Source organism: Manacus vitellinus, unplaced genomic scaffold (assembly GCF_001715985.3).
Source record: "Manacus vitellinus isolate BGI_N305 unplaced genomic scaffold, ASM171598v3 scaffold_21_pilon, whole genome shotgun sequence".
In the NCBI taxonomy this organism is placed as follows: Eukaryota; Metazoa; Chordata; class Aves; order Passeriformes; family Pipridae; genus Manacus; species Manacus vitellinus.
Genome location: NW_021939546.1, coordinates 8,132,993 through 8,155,933, shown reverse-complemented (window position 1 = coordinate 8,155,933; position 22,941 = coordinate 8,132,993). Strand labels below are relative to the sequence as shown.

The 22,941-nt window shown below is 49.5% G+C and overlaps 1 protein-coding gene across 1 annotated transcript in view; it reads right to left on the bottom strand.

Moving 5' to 3' along the window:
• The window catches only part of SSBP3 (single stranded DNA binding protein 3), a 54,085-nt gene that overhangs the window by 5,549 nt on the left and 25,595 nt on the right, over positions 1 to 22,941 (bottom strand). Inside the window, exons 2-6 of the mRNA XM_029959667.1 lie at positions 12,631 to 12,720; positions 4,734 to 4,814; positions 3,924 to 3,983; positions 1,933 to 1,999; positions 1,748 to 1,824 (exon numbers count right to left, since the gene is read on the bottom strand). Of these exons, the coding sequence (XP_029815527.1) occupies positions 1,748 to 1,824; positions 1,933 to 1,999; positions 3,924 to 3,983; positions 4,734 to 4,814; positions 12,631 to 12,666 (321 nt within the window). The 5' untranslated portion in view covers positions 12,667 to 12,720. The remainder of the gene's footprint in view (positions 1 to 1,747; positions 1,825 to 1,932; positions 2,000 to 3,923; positions 3,984 to 4,733; positions 4,815 to 12,630; positions 12,721 to 22,941) is intronic.

Genomic DNA, 22,941 nt, shown 5'->3' with positions numbered 1-22,941 from the left:
CTGAATAGCAGCATCAAACCCCTTGTTTAAAAAAAAGAAAAAGGGCTCAGCGTTTTTAATTGGAGCTGAAAGGCTGGAAAACGAAGCCAGCTGAAAGATGCTCAGGGAGGGTGGGGAGGGAACGCAGCTGTGCTGAGCGACCTGGATGTCGGGCTCTGGCAAGACACTGCCAAAACCCAGGGAGCTACAAATCCTCTTCGTAGAGGCACTGGCAAACCCCGTCCTGGCTTCTGCAGAGATACAACTGGGACTATTAAAGGGAAAAAGGCAGCAGCAACCAGCTGAAAGGGATGATTCATCACTGGTGTGTAATAAGGAGCTGCTGTCAGAACGCCGGGATGTCCTGGCTGGATGCTCTGCAGCCCTCTGGAATACTGTGGGGAGTATTTAGGAATGTCCTGATGCAAAGCTTAAAGAAAAACAAGCCTTGAGCACACAAGGTGTGAGGGGCTGCTGGGCTAGGGCTGGTATTTTTGGTGGCTGCCTGTGCAGGCGTCGATTCCTGGATGTCTGGGGGAAGGCAGCGCCCGCGGGTGCCAGATTGGGAAGCCCAGCGCTTCTCCAGGGAAAGGCTGCCTCTTAAAAAACCTCTCCCTAATGTACGTACACAGGGAATGGTGGAGTCAAAAATAAAGCTCTGAACATTTCACAACTCCTGCCGGCTCCCGGAGCCGCCGCCATCCCACGCGGCGCTCACAGCGCCCTCGCCGCTTCCAAGTTTCTCGGCAAGCTTTGGAAGTGGGAAGCGAGCAACCTCCCCCGGGCAAGCCGCCGCCGCTCGCCTTGGCGCAGGCCACGCTGGCGAATGCCGGGGTTTTTTTGGGTGCAATCCTTCAGGGAAAGGAGGATTTTAAGCACAGCAGCAGTGCTATTGGAGGGCTTGTCCATGAAACGATGCTCGTGCAGGTTTTTTATCCCCTGCCCTAGGATGGATCTGGGTGTCCGTGGAGGCGGCCGAGCATCCCTGAGCAGCAGCATCAGGTTGGTGTTAAAGAGATGACACAACTCTCTCTTTACACAACATTCACTTATCTCAACAGTCTCTGGGGGAAAAACAAAACAAAACTCCAGCGCACCCGCCCGCCTCTTGACAGACTCTGATCCTCGCGCTACAAACTCCACGTAGGCGACAATGCAGAGAGGATAAACCTCCAACCAAAATATGGTAATCTGGTTTTGAAGTCTTGTAGAAGGAACAAACAGGAGTGAGTCAACAATAAGCCACTCCGTAAGCGAATCAACAGAATGACAACATATATTAACCCAGATCTGCTTAATTTCAAGGGTTTACTCCCCTTTCCTGAAATAGAGAGCTCAAGCAGGCAGCGGGAGGGGCAGGTGGAGGGGAACCTCACAGGGGAAAGCCTTATTCCCTTGCTAAAGGGATCTTTGCCATTTCTTTTTATTTATTTATTTTAAATGCAAGCCTCCTTTCCCTTTCCTGCTGTTAGGGTCATAACTATTTCCCAGGCAGGCAGTGTAATGCACTCAAAGGCTGCTCCGGCGCAGAGCTAAGTGCCATCCCCTCTGACAGAAGGGCAAGAGGGAGGCTGCAATACCCTTAATGAGCTCTGAAGACCTCACTCATGTTAAAAGGAGGGATTTCCAGATGCAAGACTAATGTAAAATGCATTAACACTAATGTGGGGACAGGGCGTGGGGGGGGTAACTCCCAGCCCTCCAAGCCCCAGGAGGTTGTTCCAATGGTGTGCAGTGTTTGTATGATGCTCTCTGGAGCTGGGCTTACCTGCGGACCGGGACCCATGGGGCCCATCCCTCGCGGAGGATTCATCCTTTGCATGGGGCCGCCCATGTTGGGGTGCCCTGTTGGGAGCAAAAGTAGGGGTGTTACATGGCACTGCAGCCACTTTAGGTCCCAAACTGACAGCTGAGGAGAAACGTTAATGTTCACCCCTCCTCTGCTGGGTTTACCTTGCTGTCGCGTGGGATCCATTGAATTGGGCAGCAATGGCTGTGTACCGGGAACGGCACCTGGGGGCTGTGAAAACAAGGCAGGAAGATTAAAAAAAGAGTAAATCCTGCATCCCGCCACATCCTACACCCCACTTTTACAGCCTCCAGATGTTTGCCTCCCTCATCCTTTCGCAAACACCCTCCAAAACCCAAACAAGGCGCCAGAGTTTTCTCCTCCCCGCAGGCCACGCACTGCAAGGCTGTCATATTTTAGGGCAGTGGGGGAAAGCCTGAGGCTGAGCAGGGCAGAGGTGTGAAACTCAGCAGGGAAAGGTGACCAGCGGGATGGCAACCCGGTACTACACAGCAACAGGGCCAAACAGGTCACAGTGATTCCATGGGCTGTGGAGGGGAGATGCTCCACATGCAGCAGAGCAGCATTGGGACCCCTCCCCACACAGGCAGAGGGGAAGGCAGATGCTCCCCCTCCCCAAACCCATGCTCTGCTTGGGCAACACTGCTATTTAAAGTTCAAAGGCTGCTCTGAACAGATAAAGGGGAAGAAAAACGCAGATATCATCTGCCTAGGGGAAGCAAACTGTAAACAGTTTTGCTACAATGCTGCCTTTTATTTGGATGCCGACACCGAGGATCCCACTGCTGGAGCACAGCGCGAGCATCGGGTTCACTTGGCTGCACCAAGGCAGAATCTGCCCAATCTCAAGTTTTTTGCAGCCTGAAAGCTGGCAGTAGGAGGAAGATAAACTAGAGGGGTTGTAGAGGTGGATATTTACACTTCTGCTGCCTGACCTTCCTGCCTGCCTATTTATTCCTCTTGTCCCTCAGGATGTGACCACAACCTTGCCGAGCTCTGTGTAGGTACAAACATGTGCTTTATATGTGGTGTTTGGGGGGAAAAAATGAAATCCTTCTAATTAACTTCACCCACTCCTGGATGTTTGATCCTTCTGTGGGAGCAGTCTCCCCAGGCTAGTCCTCTGCCTCTCCTGCCTGCCCAGCTCACTGTGCTCACCTCCAGCAGAGCTTGGGATGAGCCCTAGACCACAGCAGGATGGGGTTCTGTTAAAACTGATCCATGATGAGGTGCAGTCAATTAATACCTCACTAAAACAGCCACCAGTGCCCTGGGAGGGAGGCTCAGCCCCCACTGCGTTTTTCTCAGCCACATCTCAAGCTGTCTTACCATCATTTAGCAAGTTCCAGCTATTCAAGTCTCAAATCCAGCAAGCACAAACACAGAGCAAGCTGCTACATCCTATTTCCTGACTATCCTGCTCTTTCTGCTAATTACACCTATACAAAAATAGCACTGATAGCCAAAAAATAAGCTCCCAATTTTTGCACAGTCACCTCTGCTGCTCAAGGGAATTGCAGGTTTCTTTGAATTTCCCTTTAGTGACAAATAACCTCTGGCTTGGTCATTACTCTATGGATCTGCATGGCATCGTTGGGAAGGACATGAATTCCTCAACCAAAGCCACGCACACATGCAGGGCAGGGTGTGGGGTGGAAGCCTCCATCCGTAAGGCCAGAAACAAACTGCCCTCATTTAAGCCGGGATAAGAGGATAAACCCAGCCCAAAAAATTCAGCATTGACCTGCCCCGCTTGACCCCGCCGCTGATCTAAGCGCTCGGTTAGCCCAGCAGCAGGATTATCTCCATCACTTTAATTTTCTGCGATTGCAGGGAAAATCCAGCCGGGCAGCAAGCACATGGCATGGCACAACCCTGCTGGAAACATCACAGATAGAAAGCGGCACATTCCCCACCGTTGTTTCCACCCTGGATATGCCTGAACCTCAAAACAACATTAAAATATGATAGTTAAGTGACACTAGATGGTCCGGCACCGAGGAAACAGAGGATGCCCAAGGGAGGTGATGTTTGCCCCCCAAACCCAAGGAGCATCTCCAGAACACCTGGCCACTGTCTCCCTCCCCAAATAACAGCAATCTCTAGGAAATGTGGAATCCCGGGAGCGCAGTACCTGGTTGCCCATCCTGATGGGGGGCCGGGGACCTCCGGCGTAGCGCGGTGACATGAACGGCTGCGGGGACACAAAAGGGGGTCAGGGCTGAGCTGTGGGGAGGCAGCACGCTCCCCACGCACGCTGGTTAGCCTGCACACAGTTTTTGGTATTTCTGATTTTTTTTTTTCTGGAGACATCCTTTTTAAAAAAGTTATGTTTCAAAAGAAAAAAAAAAAAAAGAAAGGTGTCTGGAGTCCATTTTCTTAAACATTTTCTCTGTAGATTTATTGTTTGAGAGCGTTTGACATCGGCAATACTAGGTGAGGCTGTTAAAATTAGTGCATGGGAAACCCTGAGTGTTAGACACTGTTCAAGTTTAAATATATAGAGATATATTAAAAAAAGTGGCAAATAAGCACATACAGACACGCACACACAAAAAACCCCGGTGCTAAGTACTGAAGAAAAAAAAAAAAGAAGAAAGGCTTAATGTTACTTTTTGTACAACTGCTGCTACTAACAGATTAAAAACCCACATCAAGCTAAATTTTTCAGGCTACCTTGGGAAGGTAAAATAGTCTGATACCCACTATTGACTTCTCAGTCCATTGATAACTGCATATCCAAAAAAAAAAAAAAAAAGAAAAAAGAAAAAAAAAAAAAAAAAAAAAGGGAAAAAACCAACATTTTGCTTCGGAGCTGGGGTGCCCGGGGGGATGCTCCCCAGGGAGCGGGTACCGCTGCCCAGCATGCTTAGAGAGGGGAAAAAAAGAAGTAAATCGAGCGCACGTCCCGGTTCACAGCCCTACCCATCGCTAGTGTCTTTACCTGACTGTGGGGTCCCATCATGCTGTTAGGATTGTGGGGTGGAGGCTGTGCGTGTGGCGAGGGCTGTGACCCAGGCGGTCCCTGTGAGGTCAGACAGTAGAAGGAGGTTATAGATTAGCACATGAAAGCGCAGAAAGAGCTAAAAAAAGGATTCACGGGTGGACCTGTTTAGCTGGGGAGTCAGTTCTCCCGGTTTTAAATTTTTTTTTCCTTTTTTTTCCCTCTTTTTAATTGAGTTTCTATTCATCTGTAGCTGAACAATGAATAATGAGATATGCAAAAAAATATATATATTCAAAATCAGAACATCTGTCAAAATACAGTGGCCACATTGAGGGTAAATGGTCCAGTGGTTCAACCAAGTCTGCAATGATAAACACACAGGGAAACACTTTGCAGGGGCGTGCAACGAGGAAAAAAATATGCAGGAGAGGACCAGAGAGGTTGGGGGAAGTACAAAAAACACCCCCAAACCAAAAAAGAAAAAATATTTTTTCCTCTCTCATCCCAAAGGTTGGAAACACCTCTGGGTTTATGTTTTGACCGTGGTTCACTGGAGGTGCCGGAGCAAGCGCAGAGGACAAGGAGCATGTCCCAGCTCACGCTTGGGCAGCTTTTGGCCGGCACAACCGGGGCTGCACTGCCACACTGAAGGGATGCAACATCATTCCTCGAGGTGGATTCCCTAAGGATGCGAGTAAAATGGCTTGCCAGCAAAGAAAGGATGTCTAGGGGAAAAAAGGAGAGATTAGTTGGTGCAGGTTTAAGGCTGCAATGCAGCAGCCGCTGACATTTTGGGCTTGAACGCCCACTTTAATTTTTTTTTAAATTTCTCTTAAAAGCATGAAATGAAAATTTGCTTGGAAAAACCGTGAGCTCGGTGCAAGAATATACCGGTGCGTGTTAATGTAAGGAAAGAAAAAAAAAATAGTATTTTTTGAGTCAAAGGAGGTTTAATTGGTAGAGAAAGCAAAGGAGCTCTGTCAGTAGGTGATGGGAAGTGACGGCAGGCTCCAGGACTGGCGCCGGAGCAGATGTTCTCTACCTGCCTCGTTACTAATTTCAACAAGTGTTCGCCTTCTAGCTGCTGCCAGCAATGGCATGGTTTGTTACCATGAGCAATTTTCTTAATTAACAGACATTAATTAGCCATTTAGCAATTTTGCAAGCATTTGTTTAGCAGCTTTCCTAAACATGAATACCACTGTGATAATGGTACTGATTAGAGGGTCCCCTAATTAACAGTACAGGGAAGGAAAATTGAAATCACATAAATTAAAAAGGGAGGGGAAGTTAATGAAGGCAGGACATATTTGCACCTGCAAATCTTTTGTACAGCGGAAACTTGAGTGCAATGTAAATAAAGTAAGAGGGTGGGTTTTTTTCTTCTTCTTCTTTTTTTTTTTTTTTTAATTTTTTATTTGAACGGTTTGGCAGCGAGATGGAGCCAAGCGGATTTAAACCAACAGCCTCCTGCCAACCTCTTTGCTCCAGACTCTGAAATCCCACCACTTACACCACCATTTATTCTCCAGGAGCCAAAAGGAACCAACCCCTGCCCTTAGTGTCTGGCCAACCTCATCTGGATGAGGTCACAGCACTTCAGAACAACCCTCTTCCTGCCTTCTCCATCCACGTCCCACAGAGAGAAGACAAACCTCTGTGGTCTAACTGTGGCATCAACCTCCTTTAGCAGAAGTCCTCTCCAGGCATGAAAGCTGACTTAGTTTTGCTTCTGAGGTGGCTAAATGCAAAGTGCAGCAGGGGCAGCAGCCACCTCCCACCACCTGTAGGTGGAGGACAACATCCCCCAATGAGCTCTGGCCACCCCCAAAGCCCTTCCTACACACCTCAGCTGTAGGATTTGGGGTAGGAAGATCAGAAGGTGAATGAGTGATGAAACCACGTAGAAGGTAAAAACCAGGGTTGGAAAAGACCAGTCAATCCTTGAGCCACATCAATGCAAGAGTCAATGCCACAATGCCTGCCTTTGCTGCAAGGAGGGGGTCATTGGTGTCCAGGTACTGACTGCACAGGCACCCATACCCCATCCTCAAGTTATTAAATCCCTGATGTCCTCCCTCTCGTATCTCCCAGTGTGTGAGGGTGTGGAGTGAACAGGTATCACGTGTGGGGTACACAGCCACCAACGCACACCCTGACTGGGCCCAAGAGGTGGTGCTTTGGGTCTACATTTTGAGCTTCAGCGCAAACAGTATCTGGTTATTGGAGAAAAAGCATCTATGAGACATGGCAGCGTTTCCACCAGAGAAAAATCCCCTGTGGCAACTGGATCCGGAGAGCATCAGTTGTTTGTGCTGCTGAATGCATCCTCTGGAGCGCGGTCCTGCCCCAGCGCCAAGGCTGCTCCCTGGGATGCTCCAGGCTCAGCGCCGCAGCATCTTCACCCTTGCATTATCCCATGTGGTACCATTCCCAGTGGAGACTTCTGGATAAGGTGGCTGCAGAAACCCAGATTGTGCAAACATTTTGGCATGCAGGGAGGAGCTGAAAGCAGCTTTTTTCCGTTTTCTTTCTTTTCTCGCTTTTTCCAAACAGCAACAAGCAGCAGCATCCCAAGCGCTCACTCCGGGCTGCAACTGCTGCGGCCCCCTCGGCATGGCTGCTCTGCTCCATCAGAAATGCAGACCCTCTGGATAGTGTTATCTCCATAAATACTTGCAGATGTTTCAAGGCTGGGACCCGTGTTCAGCCCGGAACGCCTGCTGGATCAGTTGCTCTTTCGCACGGGATTGCCTGGCTGCAGAGGAAGCAGCAGATGATCCCGATGGATCATGGCAGTTGAGACAAGTGTTCAGCAGAGACGACATGTGGGCTCCAACCAACAGAACAACCCTTTTTTCTTAAAAAAATGTGTATTTAGCAGTTATTAACTACTGCTGTTAAAAGAGAGGCTGAACTCACACTGTCCTGCTTCCTCCACATCCCAGATGCCCCAGAGTTGCATCCCTGCAGCACAGCTCCATCTGACATGCCATGCTGGGTGAGCAGGACCTGCTCTGCAGTTACCTCACTCTCATCTCTAAACCAGCACTCTTTCCAACCAGAGAAACCCCATCATCTCTCAAGTTTTCCCTTTTTTCCCCCTTTGAACTGGACAACTTGCACTGGGGGTTATTCTTCACCTTCCTGTAGCCACCTCAAAAAAACCCCAACAACCAACCCCAAACAGCTAAAATGGCCTTAGAGGAAACTGTTTCCAACAGCTGTTGGTGCCTCAACCTCCCCTTTGCTTCATTTTTTTCTCCCCTCTATATTACAGTGACTTCAGAATCCCAACCTGGCCCTTCGGATGGCTGAAGTTCGCTGCTGCAGCTGCTTCCTACAGGGAGTTTCCAGGCGATCAGATTATTTCCACTCTGTCTTTCATGAGCTCAACTCCTCAAACTTCTTGTAAAATATTAAAGATGGAAAATGGCACGAGCGATCATAGCTCTGCGTGTGTCAATTTATGTTTCCAGTGTAATTCACCACAAATGGATCATGTTTTATGGGCTACATACTTTCAGCTAATGGGGGAGTTTTGCTATTTAGAAACATTTTCGAGCACCTCTGGGGGTGGCAGAACAAGGCAGGATGGTACGGCATAGCATCACTGCCATGAGATGGTTTCAAGTTAGCAACAGGGAGGCATCTTGATTTTAAAATACCTGCCCCTGCCTGCCGGTTTTGATGTTAGAAAACACTAAAATAAATTAGATGGATATTAATTAAAGCCATGCCTGGGTTTATTGGAGAGGAGCTTTATTTCTACTGAAGGAGAGAGATGTTTTGCAAGTTGTCAAGAAAAAAATAAGGTATCTCTGAAGGAGCCTTTAGGAGAGATGCTCCAGGTGTCTCCAAAGAGGAAGACCATGGTCGCCTTCCAGCACGTGGTGCTGGGTGAGGACCTTCCTAAGAGAGGGCAAGGCAAGGCAAGGCAAGGCGAGGCGAGGCAAAGCAAGGCAAGGCAAGGCAAATCAAGGCAAGGCAAGGCAAGGCAAGGCTAGACAAGGCAAAGCAAGGCAAGGCAAAGCAAGGCAAGGCGGGCCAAGTTCCCCCGCAGACAGTGAAAGGCAGCCGTGGGCAGGAGCTCTGCCTCGCCTGCAGCTGGGGCTCCCAACTGCAGAAGCCTGGTTTTAAGGAATATGTTTAACACAAGCTCTTCAGGAAACAAACCCGTGTCAGCCAGAGCCAAGAACAGTCACCTCCATCTGGCTGGAGCACCCGAGAGAAAGTTGACTGCAAATCCCACCATATGCTCCAGACGCTTGGTACAAAAGCCTCGGGCATCCTACTAAACTTTCAGAAAAAAAACTTTCTCTGATGCTTGCTTTTCCTTTCCTCCAGCTTGTAAGCCACCTTCCTTCAAATCCTGACTGGTGTAGGCTGATACTGACTTCTGCCCCACGATTTTGGGAAGGGCAGCTTGGTTTTGTGGCTCTCGTGCCACCTCGACGGAACTGGCTGACCATCGCCAGCAGCATCCATGGAGCACTGGCAAATCCCATTGAGGGTGGGACAGGACAGCTGGGCAGGGAGAAAATGGTGGCACATCCAAGGAGGGAGCAGGACAACATGGATCTCTTCCTATTGTCCCTGGCTTCACCATCCTCACCTCCATGGGCGACCTCACCCAAAGAGACATGCTCCAGGACAGAGGGAGGAGAGGCAGGGAGCAGATGTGGGGGGAGCCCCCTGGGCTCTGTAGCCCCCCGTCCTCCCCAGCTCCCGAGGTCTGTCTGCATTAGGGGGCAGTGTGGGAACACGGAGCAGCCGGTGCTTTGTTTTGGTGCATCTCGGCGCCGAGCCGCTGATGCATAGCTAACGCAGCCGCCGACATTGATTTATGGTCAACTTTCCATTTCATCAGCGCGCAGGGTACGGGGCGGCGCGGGGACTGCGCTGGGGAGAGCAGGCATGGCTGGGGGGGGCTGCTGACTGGGCCCCCTCCATTTATTAAGTGTTATAAAGGTGTGGTATTAACGGATTTCAATTTCTAATTTTTCTTCCTACATTTCCCTGACACCCCCGTGCCCCTCCTTTGAGGGATCTGCACCCCGGCATCAATCCAGCTTTCAAAACAAAGCAGGAACACCTCTGATGACCTTTAGGAGGATGAGCAGAGGGTTTGTTTGCTCATCTAAACGGGACAAAGGGAGAGGTTGTAATAAAAGCATCTACCCACGCTGGTCATCAACCCAGACACCTTTTGTCCTGAGTGCAGCCTGATGCTGTACTGCTGGCTGGCACCAAAATTGCCCCAGCAACCCAAGAGTGCCATGGGCCTCTCCTTTCCCATCACTTCAGGAAGGTTTTGGGAGACTCTGGAGGCTGCACTTCCCTTGGCCCCTGGTCTGATGGTCACTGCTGAGCCCCAGCATGGGGAAGGGACTCTCACTGTAAGACAGTGGCTGTGGATGGGCACTGCAGCCTGGAGTCCTCCTTGCTTCTCCCCTTCCTTGCTTCTCCTCCAAGCTCACTCACACGGGTTTTTAGGCTGTTAAGTCCCAGGAATAGTACATATAATTTTTTCTCTTTGCCAAAGACCTCCAAATGTGCAAGGCTGGGGGGGGTTCATGTATTCCCAGGGTGGTTAGTGCAACCTGAGGATTTCTACAACCTGAGCTTTGCTGGAGACTCCCTTCTCAGCTCCCCGTGTCACATCCTACCATGCTAGGACAGGATCAGGCCCTCTAAACCCCCTCAAAAACTATCTGCTCATGCCTGCTACTCTCAGGAATATCCCTTGCAGGTCCCTGGCGCAGAAGAGCAAGGTGCTGAAAGCCCCTGAGCACGCTCCAGCAGTCTCCTGGCATGAGGACAGCACTGGCTGAGGTGGTACCACCAGGAACCTCATTCACTCCCAGGGCTGGCACACCCCACAGGGGTGGGGAGAAGTCCTTTGCATCTTCTGTGACCTTTTTGCTTTTGCCCTCTAAATTTCAGCACTATAATCTCCAGATAGGAAATTACCCCCAAGCTGCGACCTGCTTGCCTGCCATCGAGCCTCCAGCCCATGTCTGCAAGTGCTGCTCTCCAGCATCTCCTGAAGCTGGAATGAGCTCCAGCACCCGCAATAAATCAGGCTTTCATGGAGGCGATGTTCAGACTATGTTAAAAGGTGGGATTTTTCTTCTCCCTTCCATCCCCAGGGCTGGGAGGAGAAACCAGATGTTGGAGGGCTTTCAGGAAAGGCAGGCTCTTGAGATGTCACATGTGAGCCATATGCACCAGCACCCGTTCTCTCTTCCCTCCGGCAGTGCTGGGGATGGGCAGCATCCCCCACACGACACCTGTACCAGTGTTATTACATTTCCTGGGTTTTCAGGATCCACCCCTGCTTTTGAGTCTCGCCTCCCCAGTGGCTCCTGGGCCAGCTGCATGGGAGGCAGGGAGCTAGGACAGGTTGTTTGCTTCTGAATCAGATCCTCAGTGCAAAGTGCTACGGGAGGGCAGAAAGGAAAGTGGGGGGACAGCTTGGAGGCTGTCAACGGGAAGAGTCAAGACGGGAGCATGAGCAGCAAGTCTGGAGAGATGTGACTCCTCTTCCTCACCTTTCCCGCTCTGGGAAATCCAACCCATACTGTTGATGCCTTGCCCTAACTTCATGCCAGTTTTGCAGCCCTCGCATCTCAGTGTGAAGCAGAAGCCCCAAAGGACAGTCAGCTTCACCGTGGGGCGAGATCAGGACGTTTGGAGACACATTTGTTGGAAGCAGCAGCTTGGCACTCGGATTGCTGGCAGCAGCTATGACCTGCGAGATACCATCTCCGCTGTTGGCTTCACCCTGCGCCGCCGAGCGCTGCTACAAGATTCGCCTGTTTTAGGGTTCCCGATCAATATCGGATATTCTTACTTTGTCAGAAGCATGTTCAGGAAATAGGATCTCTCTCTCTCTCTCTCTCTCAAAAAAAAAAAAAAAAGACAGGGCCCTCCTTCCCCCTTTCCACATGAGTGCAATCGCCGATATTGGGCTCAGATATCGCCACAATAAATCACAAGCTCCTTATCGAGCCTGCCTGTCTACTGCCCGAGAAGCTCTCCCATATACAAATCACAAGCCCACATTATAAAAACCCCAGTTTGCCAAAACAAATACTCCTTTCAACTCTTATCCCATTTTTTACACAAACAAGTGTTTCGTCCTCAAGAAGGAAGATTGTAAAGCACCGAAAGCTTGTGTCGCTGCAAACTGGTGCAGCTCACACCGTGCAGAGAGACCCCAGAGAAAACCTCCAAGGTTCAAGTTTTGAGAACTCCTTTTCTGTGTGTTTGTTGATATCCTTTCAGTTAGCATCGCTCCAAACATACATTACCCCCTCCTCCGTCAGGGCTCGGCATGGGATAAGGAGGGATTGAGGGGACTTTGGGGACTTTGCTGGGTATTTGCTTACAAGGTACCTCCACAGCATTCGGGGACTTGGCTGGAGCCTGATCCCACTTGCAGCCACAGCCAGGGTTTGTTAATGCTTTCAGTGATTGCATTTGGAAAAAATCAAGTGGTTAACCAGAGGAGGGGGAAAAAGTTTCAGGAATCAAAATCCAGAATGTTTTCAATTACGCACGTCTGTTAAGACTGAAGAACAAATACAATCCCAACCCAAACACAAACCAAGCAGCTTTGGGAAAAAAGCTCTGAAGTATTTACTGGTTGTAAATACACAGTAACCTCTTCGAGCAAGAAAGAAATTTGCTTTAAGGCCACAAAAGATAGAAAGCAAACTGGAAGGACAGCAGGAACACAAGTTCTTCCTAGACAGGTCAGCTATGCAGGCATGCTGCTTCCCCAGCATCCCCTTGGAAAAAAAACACAGGCATGACAGCGCTGACACCCAGAGCGTAAGCGAACACGTGCGCGGTGTGGAGCCGAGCACCAGGAGGAGCGGCAGCCTACCTGGAAGAAACCGGGCGGGATGGGGCCCCCGGGCATCCCGTCGTTCGGGGGAATGTTTCCAAGCACAGGACTTGGGGCGGCAGCTGCGCTCTGTGGGGAACAAAACCAGGACAAACACGGTCAGAGCTGTGGCAAAAACATGTTAAAAAAAAAACCCTCTCCTGCCACATCGTGGGTCAATCCACCTGGTCCCTCCGGAGCCCTGAGCATCGCTCCATGCTTCCTGAGCATCTTTCCCCTGTGGAGGAACCAGCTGAGGATGCTCACAGCTGGAGGGGCACCAGCCTTTGGGACACCCACGAAGGAGATGGCCACACAAAACCTGGGGATAATTCTGGGATTTGTTTATTCATTTACCCAAGCACTGAGCCTTGTTAATTCACCAAGGAGCCTCATCCAACATGTCATTTCAGGCAGAAGCTATTCTAAGGCTTTTTAAATGCTTCTTTTACCTCCCCACTCCCGCTTGCTGATTCAGTCCTGTCCTCCAAAAATGATGTTTCCCTGACCTCACCAACATGCCAAGGTTTTATTATGCATTTCCAAATTCATCACATGCGACCTGTGAGGTTACGTTCCCCCTCGTGCCTCCCCAGGATGAGCCACTAGAGTGGCTCCAGCCCCAAAAAAGAGGGACAAGGGCAGACATGGGTTACCCAGACACCTTGCTTGCTCCTACTCAGGATCCCTCTTTGTATTTACCTCCTTGTGGCTCTGGGAGAGCACCAGTGTGATGGGAGGCTCCTACCCTGAAGGAAAATATAAGAAAAAGATCCTTCCCTAAAAGCCACTGCTGGTGACACATCCCTGCAGGGTTAGGAGCAGTACCTGTGCCTGTGCACTCCAAGTGACCCCCCGTTCCCAGGTCAGCTACAAAGGTGCCTCAGTGACGTTAATTGTATTTGGACCACTGAACTCCTCCCTCCATGAATTTTTATGATGGATGTACCCACCTAAAACCATGGTGAAAAAATTTTCCACTGAGGAAATCCCATGAACAGCTGGGGCACAGCCTGCTCAGGTTTGGTTTTACCCAACAAACCCTGGGTCCTGACAGCAGCTGAGCCAGTCCCGGCTTCTGACCACATCCGATGCAGTGACAACCACAAGATGTGAGCAAAGGGGGGAAGCCGGGCTGTCAGGACTTGGGCAGCCTGGAAAACTAAGGATTATTACTAAGTACTAAGGATTGCCAAGGAGGGTTGGTTGGGAATCTCACTATTCCAGACCAGAAAGCCTTGCAGAGGCAGGAGAGCATCAGACTAACCACTTGTGCCTTGTGCCTTCCTGGGGCATCCCTTGTGCCCCCTCCGTCACGCTTTTCAGCAGGATGAGGGATAAAGACCAGGACCCGGTTGGATAAGCAGTTGCTTTTCCCACCCCAGCATCTGAGAGCTGTAAGTGGAAGGTGATTCCCCACTAAGAGCTCCCCTTCATGAAATAACCTGTATCATTACGGGGCCCTGCACCCCAAGGCACAGCCCATACCACACCCTCCCCGTGCCCCTGAACAAGGCATCCTGAGCAGCCTTCCTCCCATCAGCAGCAAAGGCCAGATCTGAGTGTTTTTACAGTTAATAAAAAAAAGTCCTGGCAGGAAAAATAAGCCTGCCCGTTCCAGGCTCTTTTTATACATCAGACGGCAGCAAAAATAGATGGGAGAGGGAGTGAACCCACTTCTCCCCCTCCCTCCATCCCCCCAAGTGGGTCAGCTATAAAAGTAAAACCAAATCTTAATCCAAGGCCATGAACATATTGCAGTTTCTCTGCAAAGCAGATGACGGTTCTTAATGCAAAAATATATAAGACCGAGCCCCAAACTGCAGCGAGCCCATTTGGAATTTCCTTTATTAAACCCTCTATCACGCAAAACACTTCTCTCCCAAGGCGGCGAGCGCTGCAATAAAGCTGCCAAGGTGATATTTTATGGTTTCAAGAGATTTCCAGCACACCATAATCCTTTGCTGGGGGAATCTCCCAAAGCAAAATGGATCCCAAAGTAGTGGGGAGCGAGGAGGGACATGGATTTGGGGATCCAGGGAGAAAGGACGCTGCCCTCCTCCTCCCCTCTGCAACAGGGAGCAGAGGGAGGAGGGCAGAGCAGCCAAAGAAAATCTTGAAGCGAATGCCCATTTTTCCACAAAACCACAGAGTATTTTCCGCGTTAAACACCCTGAAACCTCACCTATGCCTTTGCGGCGTAAACGGGGATTTAAAGTTCCTCGCACATGTGGCGCTTGGCAGAACTTGGTAATTAAAAACCCGCAAGTGCCCTGAGCATATTGCAGGATGGGAGCCAAATTGGTCAGCCCTTGATGAATGATTTACAAGGCTGCGAAGTGACATTATATTTCTTTTTTTTATTCCCCTCCCCATCACCGCCGCTAAGGTAAACACCGAGGCACCTTTAGCCCCATGAAGCGATGGGAGCACAGCCACAGCTGCAGCAGTGCTATAAAACCTTTGGGGTATGCCAGAAAGAAAAAAGGGGAAAAAGATAGTAGGAACGAACTTCCCAAACCTTAAGGGTGAGCACAGAAACCCAAGGGCTTTCCAGCACCCATTTCCAGGACTTTTTTAGCCACACAGCTCCTCCTACATGGTTTATTTTCACCATTTTGGCTCAGAAACTCTTATTAGGGACTTCTGGTTGCAGTTTGCCTTCCAAGCCTCTTTCCTCAGGTGAATATCTAAAACCCACTAGGTCCCCATACAGCAGGTACAGACAAGGTGGAGATGCTGTGGAAGCCAGCAGGAGACAGGCATGGAACTGCTGTGCCACAACATCCAAGCTGGTGCTGAACTGAAAGCACATCCAGCCACATGAAGGGTCCCCATTTGCATGAGATGCCCCAAATTTCCTTCCACCAAAATACATGGAAACCGCTGCCAGAAATGAGCCAGGACAGCTCTGGCACTGCTGGCATGCCAGCTCGTTTGCCTTTTATTAGATGGGAAATCTTTTCCATGTTAGAAATAAATATATATGCATTCCCAGGACATGCATGCATAGCTATATACACAAACATACATATGGGGTTTTCTTTTCTTCTGCCACATACGTTGGTATTTTTCCTCTTTTTTGGTGGAAGCCAGCGGAATGATGACAATCTGTATCACCACATTTCGCTTCCAAACCAAAGCTCTCAGTTAACACACCGGCTCGGTACGCCAGCAGATGCCGTGTAAGCCTTTAAATCGCACACTAATTGCACTAATTGAGCTAACAGTCTCTGTTTCGTCTCCCTACCCTGAGTCAACCAGCGTCTTCTGGTACTGCTGTAGAGATCCAAGCTGTTGACTGTAGTGTTATTTTGTCAGCCATTAAACGATTCATCAGAGTCATTAATTGATTTATTACCGCTGCCTGCGAGTATAGCTTTGCAAATAAAGAAGGATGGAGGTCAGGAGGCAATGGAAATCGGACAAAACTGCACAGCCAGGAGCTGGGCACTTGAATTCATCGATAGGAGCCTGCTCACGCAGGACCACTGGCATCAGGTTATGGGGGAAAAAATGGGGAAAAAAGGAAAAGATGTGCTGTTTGGCTGTGCTGCAAAGCTGGGTAGGTTCTTCAGCTACAATATATGCAGGATGCCAAAGGGCTATTAAAACCATCTTGTTTTCTTAACCTAATCCTTAAGGAGAAACCAGGTTATCCTGCTGTATTAATTGTGTTGAAGAGCAGCAGGGAAGAGGCACTGGATGCACAGAGCAGCTCCCTGCCAGCATTTTGGTGTCACCCAAATTTGCTTTCCCAGGCCAGCTGAGCCAGGAACATAACTCACCTCTGCTGCCCCACAGCCCTGGGAGGATCTGTGGGCTGGTGCTTTTATTTATTTACTTTCTTTAATGCAGGGTTTAGGTCTTTGCTGGGCGTGAGGGTTTGCTGCGAGCAGGGTGCGGCGAGCCGTTTCCTGCCCCCCGCCCTGCGGCACGCTCGGCCCAAGAGGAGCTGGGAGGCACTGCCGAGGCCCCGAGAGGGTTGTGGGGGCTGAATTTAGAAACCAGAGCAGGTGGGTTGAAGTCGCTTGTCACTGCCAGAACGTTGCTGCTCCCAGCCCCAGGGTACCCATGTAATAAAAGGCAGCACCCAACAAGAGAGGGCTTGGGAAGCTGAGGAGCTTTCCAGATATGCTGTCAAACAGCAGCCCTTGGGATGCTGCGAGGGATCCTCCTCGTCATCCCCATTGCCGGACCTTGAAAAGCACCATGAAGGTGGGCTAAAGCACTGCACCCCTCCTGCACTGCATCCAAACCTGCCACACTTCACCAACACGAGCAATGGTTTCTATTAATCATCTGTGAAAACCAGGTTCTCACTGACAGTAGTTACTCTGCCATCAAACACAAGCCGGTGTCCCCATCACACACTCCAGGCGACCAACTCCAGTTCACATGGGCAGCTGTGCAGCTCACCCCAGCATCCCACGGTTGGCTTTCACCAAACACTTATTTTTAATAAAAATAACCTCCCAACAGTGGTACAAGGAGCTGGCAGGCAGCAGTGAGGATCCTCCTTTTGTGGGAAGCACCACTAGCACTGGCTGCTCAGCCAGCCCCAGTCTCCATTATCCCGGTAGTGAGATGGGAGAGCAAAAATATCTTCACAGCACAGGCCTAAAACTCAGCTAAGGATGGCTGGAGCTTTTTGGCCTCCAGCTGTTTTCCCTAGCTCTCCTCTCCAAAAGAGTGGACTGGAGGATTTTGGCTGCATCTCACCATGCAGCCACTGCGGGAGCCGCACAAGACTTGAGGGCAGCTGCGTCTGGTAGGAGTACATGGGGATGCTCAGGACATGCTGGTGATCTGGTACCTATCTGTCTCCTTTGATTTTATTTTTTTGCCTAGAGCACAGGCTTTGGAGCCTAAAGAAGAAATCAGCGTGCAGGTCAGGACTTAAGCAGGCTGCGTAAACAGGTAATACGGAATTTAATTGGACTCCAGTTAAGCCTTTTCATCTCATTAAAGCTGCCTTCATCTTATATAGCCAGGTTTTAAATTTAATAATAGAACCCTCCCACACCTCATAGTAACCCGATTAACGCCGGGGAGGACGACACGCTGACCGCTTCCTCGGGACCAAGCCCTCAGATCCTCTCCCACATCAGTCCCCTCTGTGGGTTGGTGCCAGCATCTGTGTTGCATCAACATGCATCAAATAAATACAACAACAGCCCACTGCAGATTCTGTGAGTGTGATCACCAGCCCACATGCCGGCAGCAGGCACCTACTGGGCACCTACTTCAAAACCACAGTGCCCGCAGAGCCTCTCAGGTGGCCTCAGGGTGTTTTTGGGGCATGCTGTGCTCCCCACATGGGATACACTGAAGTCCATCCTGCTTCTTCCAGTGGAAGCCACTTGGCTGGATGCTCCAGGAGACAAAACAAACCAGTTTTGGTTTATTTTAGGGTAAGAGAAGGTAAAAGGAGACTGGGATGAAGCTTTGTGTATTGGCGAGATATAAAAAAACCCAGATTAAATGGGCTCGTAACAGTATCACCACACCACTCAAACACCATCACTGTGCTCCTGTGGGACAACATGCTGTGCATACAAGTTCAGCTTAATTATACTTCTACGACAGCACAAGCTTTTTGTGCTTATTTTAAATACATCACCTGCGAGCTGCCCGGCACACAAAGCTCCAGCGTACACTCTGGCCAGGAACAGCCACGCTTGGTCACTTTTCCCCCTTTATGCAGAAAGAAACAACCCCCAGCCCTGCATTCTCGTTGAGCTTTTAAAAAAAAACCATAAAAAAAGGCACAACAGTTGAATAGTGTTTCAAGCTAATACGGAGTTTTTTGCTGGTTTTTTTTTTTTCTCCTCCCCCCCCCTTGTAAAGGATAATCTGAGACAGCAGCTCCGGCCACGAAACAATAGGATTTTAATCTCTTAAGTCGGCGTCCCCCTTATCCCCGGGAAGGAAACCCCTTCAGTCATTTACAAGTTTGTAAATAAGGCTCTTGGTAGCATCTCGCGGACATCTGCTCCGCCAGCCCGCCAGCGTTCCTGCTAACATTTACAAACATCCTTCCACAAACACCCAGCGCGCTCTGCTGAGCTGGCTTTCTCTAAATATATCCCAAGGAAATAACTTGGCAGGGCTGCAAAAATTTCACAGCGACCGAATTAAAGGGGGGGCGGAGAGCGGGGGGATAAGGACGGGAGGTGTAAAACAGACTAAATGCAATTAGGCTCCCTTTTGCACGCACGTGTGTATGAAAGGTTTACAAAGGGAAACTTGTGGGAAGTTAAGCTGGGTTTGCTGGAAGTGCTTCCCCCGACTTAGGAAGGGCTTTGCAGAGGAGAGCACTCCAATGCTCCCGCAGTGTGTTGGGTGGATGGATGCACCCATCCCTGGTATTTAGAGATGTTTTGCTGTGGACAGCCTGGAGTCCTCCCTGTCCCCAGCTTGGAGCAAAGGTGAAACCGAGGGTCCCGGCTTTCCCACTGCCAGCAACTTCCTCAGCACAAGACCCATGTCCAGCCTACACCTTAAAACCAATGGGTGAACCCTCCCCACTACCAAACAGCTTAAATGGATCCTGTGCAATTAGCAGCCTGGAAAATGCTGTAAATACACAGGTATTAATTACTATCAATTCCCCTCTAATAATTCCAGCAACAGACAGGCCAGGCTCTTTTCCAGCAATCAATACCATCCATTTCAGGGTCTACCTGCCAAAAAAGTTATATAAAATAATTATATAAAATTTTCATTAGATAATGCAATTGCTTAGGACTATTAATCTACCGCTCATCTATCAGTGCAGGATGCTCGGCTCTGCTGAGGGCCACCCGGGCACTGCTGTGGTGCAGCTCCTTGCACTGACAACCTGGATTTCCTCCTGCACCGGACACTTGGTGGTTCCACCTGCTTCTGATGTACCTACACAAACTTTATACAAAGCTTACAGATTAATTTCAGATTTTTTTAAAAAGTGTTATTATTTTTAAAACCCATATGGAAATGGCCCCAGCACACAAAGCTGCCAGGAGAAGTTTGCTGGAGTTTTCTGCAAAGCTGTGATGGTTAAATTACACGGGACTTTACTCCCACTGATGTCCCTTGCTCCACGCTGCTGCTGTTGAGCTGTGACTATGTGGAGTTGCATTACTCTGTTACCAGCCTTTGAAAAGATCAGATTAAGGAAAAATACTGCTTCTCTCTCAAAAAAGTAGTAATAATTTGGTGATGAGGTGCAAAGGGAGGCTGTTGGCATTGGCAGCCGGACTTCTGCTTCCCAGTGCCTGCACAAATCACCACTCCTCTGCCTTCTGCCTCCTTCCAGATTGAAACTGCCAAGCAAATTTTGGAAGGGGTTGTAAGAAAAGATAGATTTAAATTGGCAATCTAAGTTAAAAAGGAAAAATAATAATAATAATAATAATAATAACCTGTGACTTTAGAAAAACACCACGTGCATTTGAAGAAAACTAGTTCTAACTTGTCCAAAGGATTAACTGACAACTAATGAGGATATTACCAATCCCATTGGCTAAACACCTCAGAGGCATACAATGTCCAGCAGAGATTTCCCTATTAAAGATGGGCACAGATTACAAATATATTTTTAAATTTTTGCCACCTTGTGTTTCAGCCAGTTGATCTCATTGGTTGCTCTTTGCAATCAAAAGTAATACAAAATAAGCTGCCAGTTTCCATGGAGAGTCAGTGATGTTTGATACCTAACCCTCATCCGGATCCAGGGAAGGGGATGAGACTCCCTTGCCCGGCACCTGCCTTTGCAGTGCAGCAGGAAAAACTGAGACATCCCTGGAAAAACATCCATTTCCATTGTTTGGGCAGTGGGATGCTGTGAGATGAAGCACTGACACTCCAGCACAGCTTCCAGCACTTCCCACCCCCAACCCAGGCAGAGAAGACCAGGCCCCAGATTTACCCCACGGGAAAACATCACGGTTTTCTCCATCCTCTCCCGCCGCGGGGAAAGAGAGGAGAGAATTAATGCAAATACTCCCATTCTTGTCATGCACTTGAATGCCAAAATATCCCATTTGCTTAAGCCTATTTTACTGCGAGCAGCTGCCCTGGTATTATTCCCCGACACCAAAGGCAAAGGGCAAAAGAAGTTGGTCCGGAGCAGGTGAACACCATCTGCCCGTCCCTGACAAGATGCTGATGGCCACCATCTTCGTGTAATAACACAAAGCCCATCTGAACGCCTGCGAAAGGTTACGGCGGTGCTTTTTAAGCGCTTTTTAAGCGCCGCCGTAACCTTTTGCAGGCGTTCAAACGGGTTTTGTGTACCTACGGAGGCGGCCAAGCATCCAGCCCCGCTCACAGCGGCCCCTGATGGATTTGCCTGCTGATCTGTGAAGAGTGAAGTTTTTTCCACAACGAGCTTTTTTTTTTTTAAAAAAAAAAAAAAAAGAATAATAAAAAAACCCCTTCTCTAACAAAGCTGCAGGTTAACAAAAAAGAAATCATCATTTCTAACAAAAGTGGCTCTGTTGATATTTGATGATGCTTTGTAGCACCTTCTCTGCACAGCATCTTACATGAAAATATGCTGTTGGAGGGTTGGAAATGCTTTAAATCGAGGAGGAGATGGCAGGTGACTTAACTAAGGGCTGTGAGTTGCTGCACGGGTACAAAGTCCAGCACACCCTATAAACCCTGGAGAGGTGGATGGGGAGGAAGGTGGTGGACTTTGCACAGGAGCAGCCGGCACTGCTGTGGCCAGACACAGGGCAGCCTGTCAGAGCCCTAAATTAACTGGGATGAATGGACTTACTGTGAATTTGAGGGCTGTTGTATTTGGCAGCAATGACAGCGATGGGCTTTTGTTCTCCCCATCACCCCAACAGCATCCTTCCTATAGGACTCATCCTAAAGGACCCATCCTCCTGGGAGCATTGCCATGACTAACCCACCACGTTTCTGCACCCTTGACTCATCCCAAGAAGCCAGCATGGACTTAACATCCTCCATGAGGCTGTAGCTGTGCTCCAAGGGCCAACCCAGTCCTCAATGAGCCATTGTTGGGACAGCAACACCATGGCACCATGAGGAAAGCTGCTGGCAAACCCCAATCTCAAGAAGGCTGGGTTTTGTGACTGAGCGATGATGTAGAACAGCCATCATGCCTCAGCATGACTCCTACCATTTCCAGGGTGATGTTTCAAAAATGGTCAAACTATTCTGCCCTCCATGCAGCTCTTTCCACGGACATCCTGCCCAGGAAAGGAGCCACAAAGCATCCTGCATCCTGGCATCCATGCAGTGTTCTGCTGTGGAGTTGTAGAGCATCCTGCACCCCTGCATCAGTAGTGCCAACTCTCCCCAAGCACTGGATGGCCACCGATGAGGTCACAACACATGCAGCCTGTCAAGTGCTGTATCCCAGGCTCACCCATCCCTGGTGAGTGGGGTTGTCCAAGCAGCGTGGACTGAGCACCACTGATACTCTTTCCAGGCAAGCTGAAAGCTTGAGCAAACAGCTTGGGCTTGAAATGCATCAAGCTCAAGGGAAGGTGCAACATGTGGGTGTGAGGCGGTGGCAGGAGGAAAATCCCAGCTCTCCTCATGACCTGCCAGCACAGGATCCCAGCCCAGGCTGTGGCCACTGCTTTACCCCAGCAGCACCAAGACCGAGCTGTGACTCCAGGGGCACAGACAAAACCAAAGCAGTGCTAATCATCCCCAGAAATCATCCGTGTGCATCTGCCAAGGATCAGAGATGAGGATTTTTGGGGAGGGGGGATTGCAGCAACTTTCCCCTCCTCTCCACTCATCTAATCCTCCAGGCTAATCCCTTCCAGCCATATGGAGCCCTCACATCCCAAATCTGCTCCCAGGCTGCCCCCTCCCACCCTATATGCCCCTGGGAGCGATGCTTTGGACCTCAAAAGTGGTGTATGGGTGGGGAAAGGGTGCAATCCCCCTGCTCCAGATGCCAGAGAGATCCTACGACCGCTGCACACACAGAGTTTCTAATGAACATTCACATTAAAATACCCTAAACCCATGCAAGCACAGCCCCATGTCTGGTGTTCCCCCACTCTTTTTAACAGTACAGTTTATTGCAGTTATTTGTGGGTGTTGCCTCCCAAAAAGACTGTTTTCCAGGTCTGATAATTTCTTGAGGCATTTGTGAATTAATAGAGCAGCTAGAGCAAAGGACAGGAGTAAATCTGACGTAAGCCAGCGTGTAATTCAGTGTTGTTCCCAAGAACTGGTGGCTTTCTCCACAGTCAAAAAAGCCAGGGGCTAAGCTAACTTGGAGGGGGAGCAGATCTTCCCTGGTAGGATGGGATTTCTTGGGAGGGGGAGGGTGAA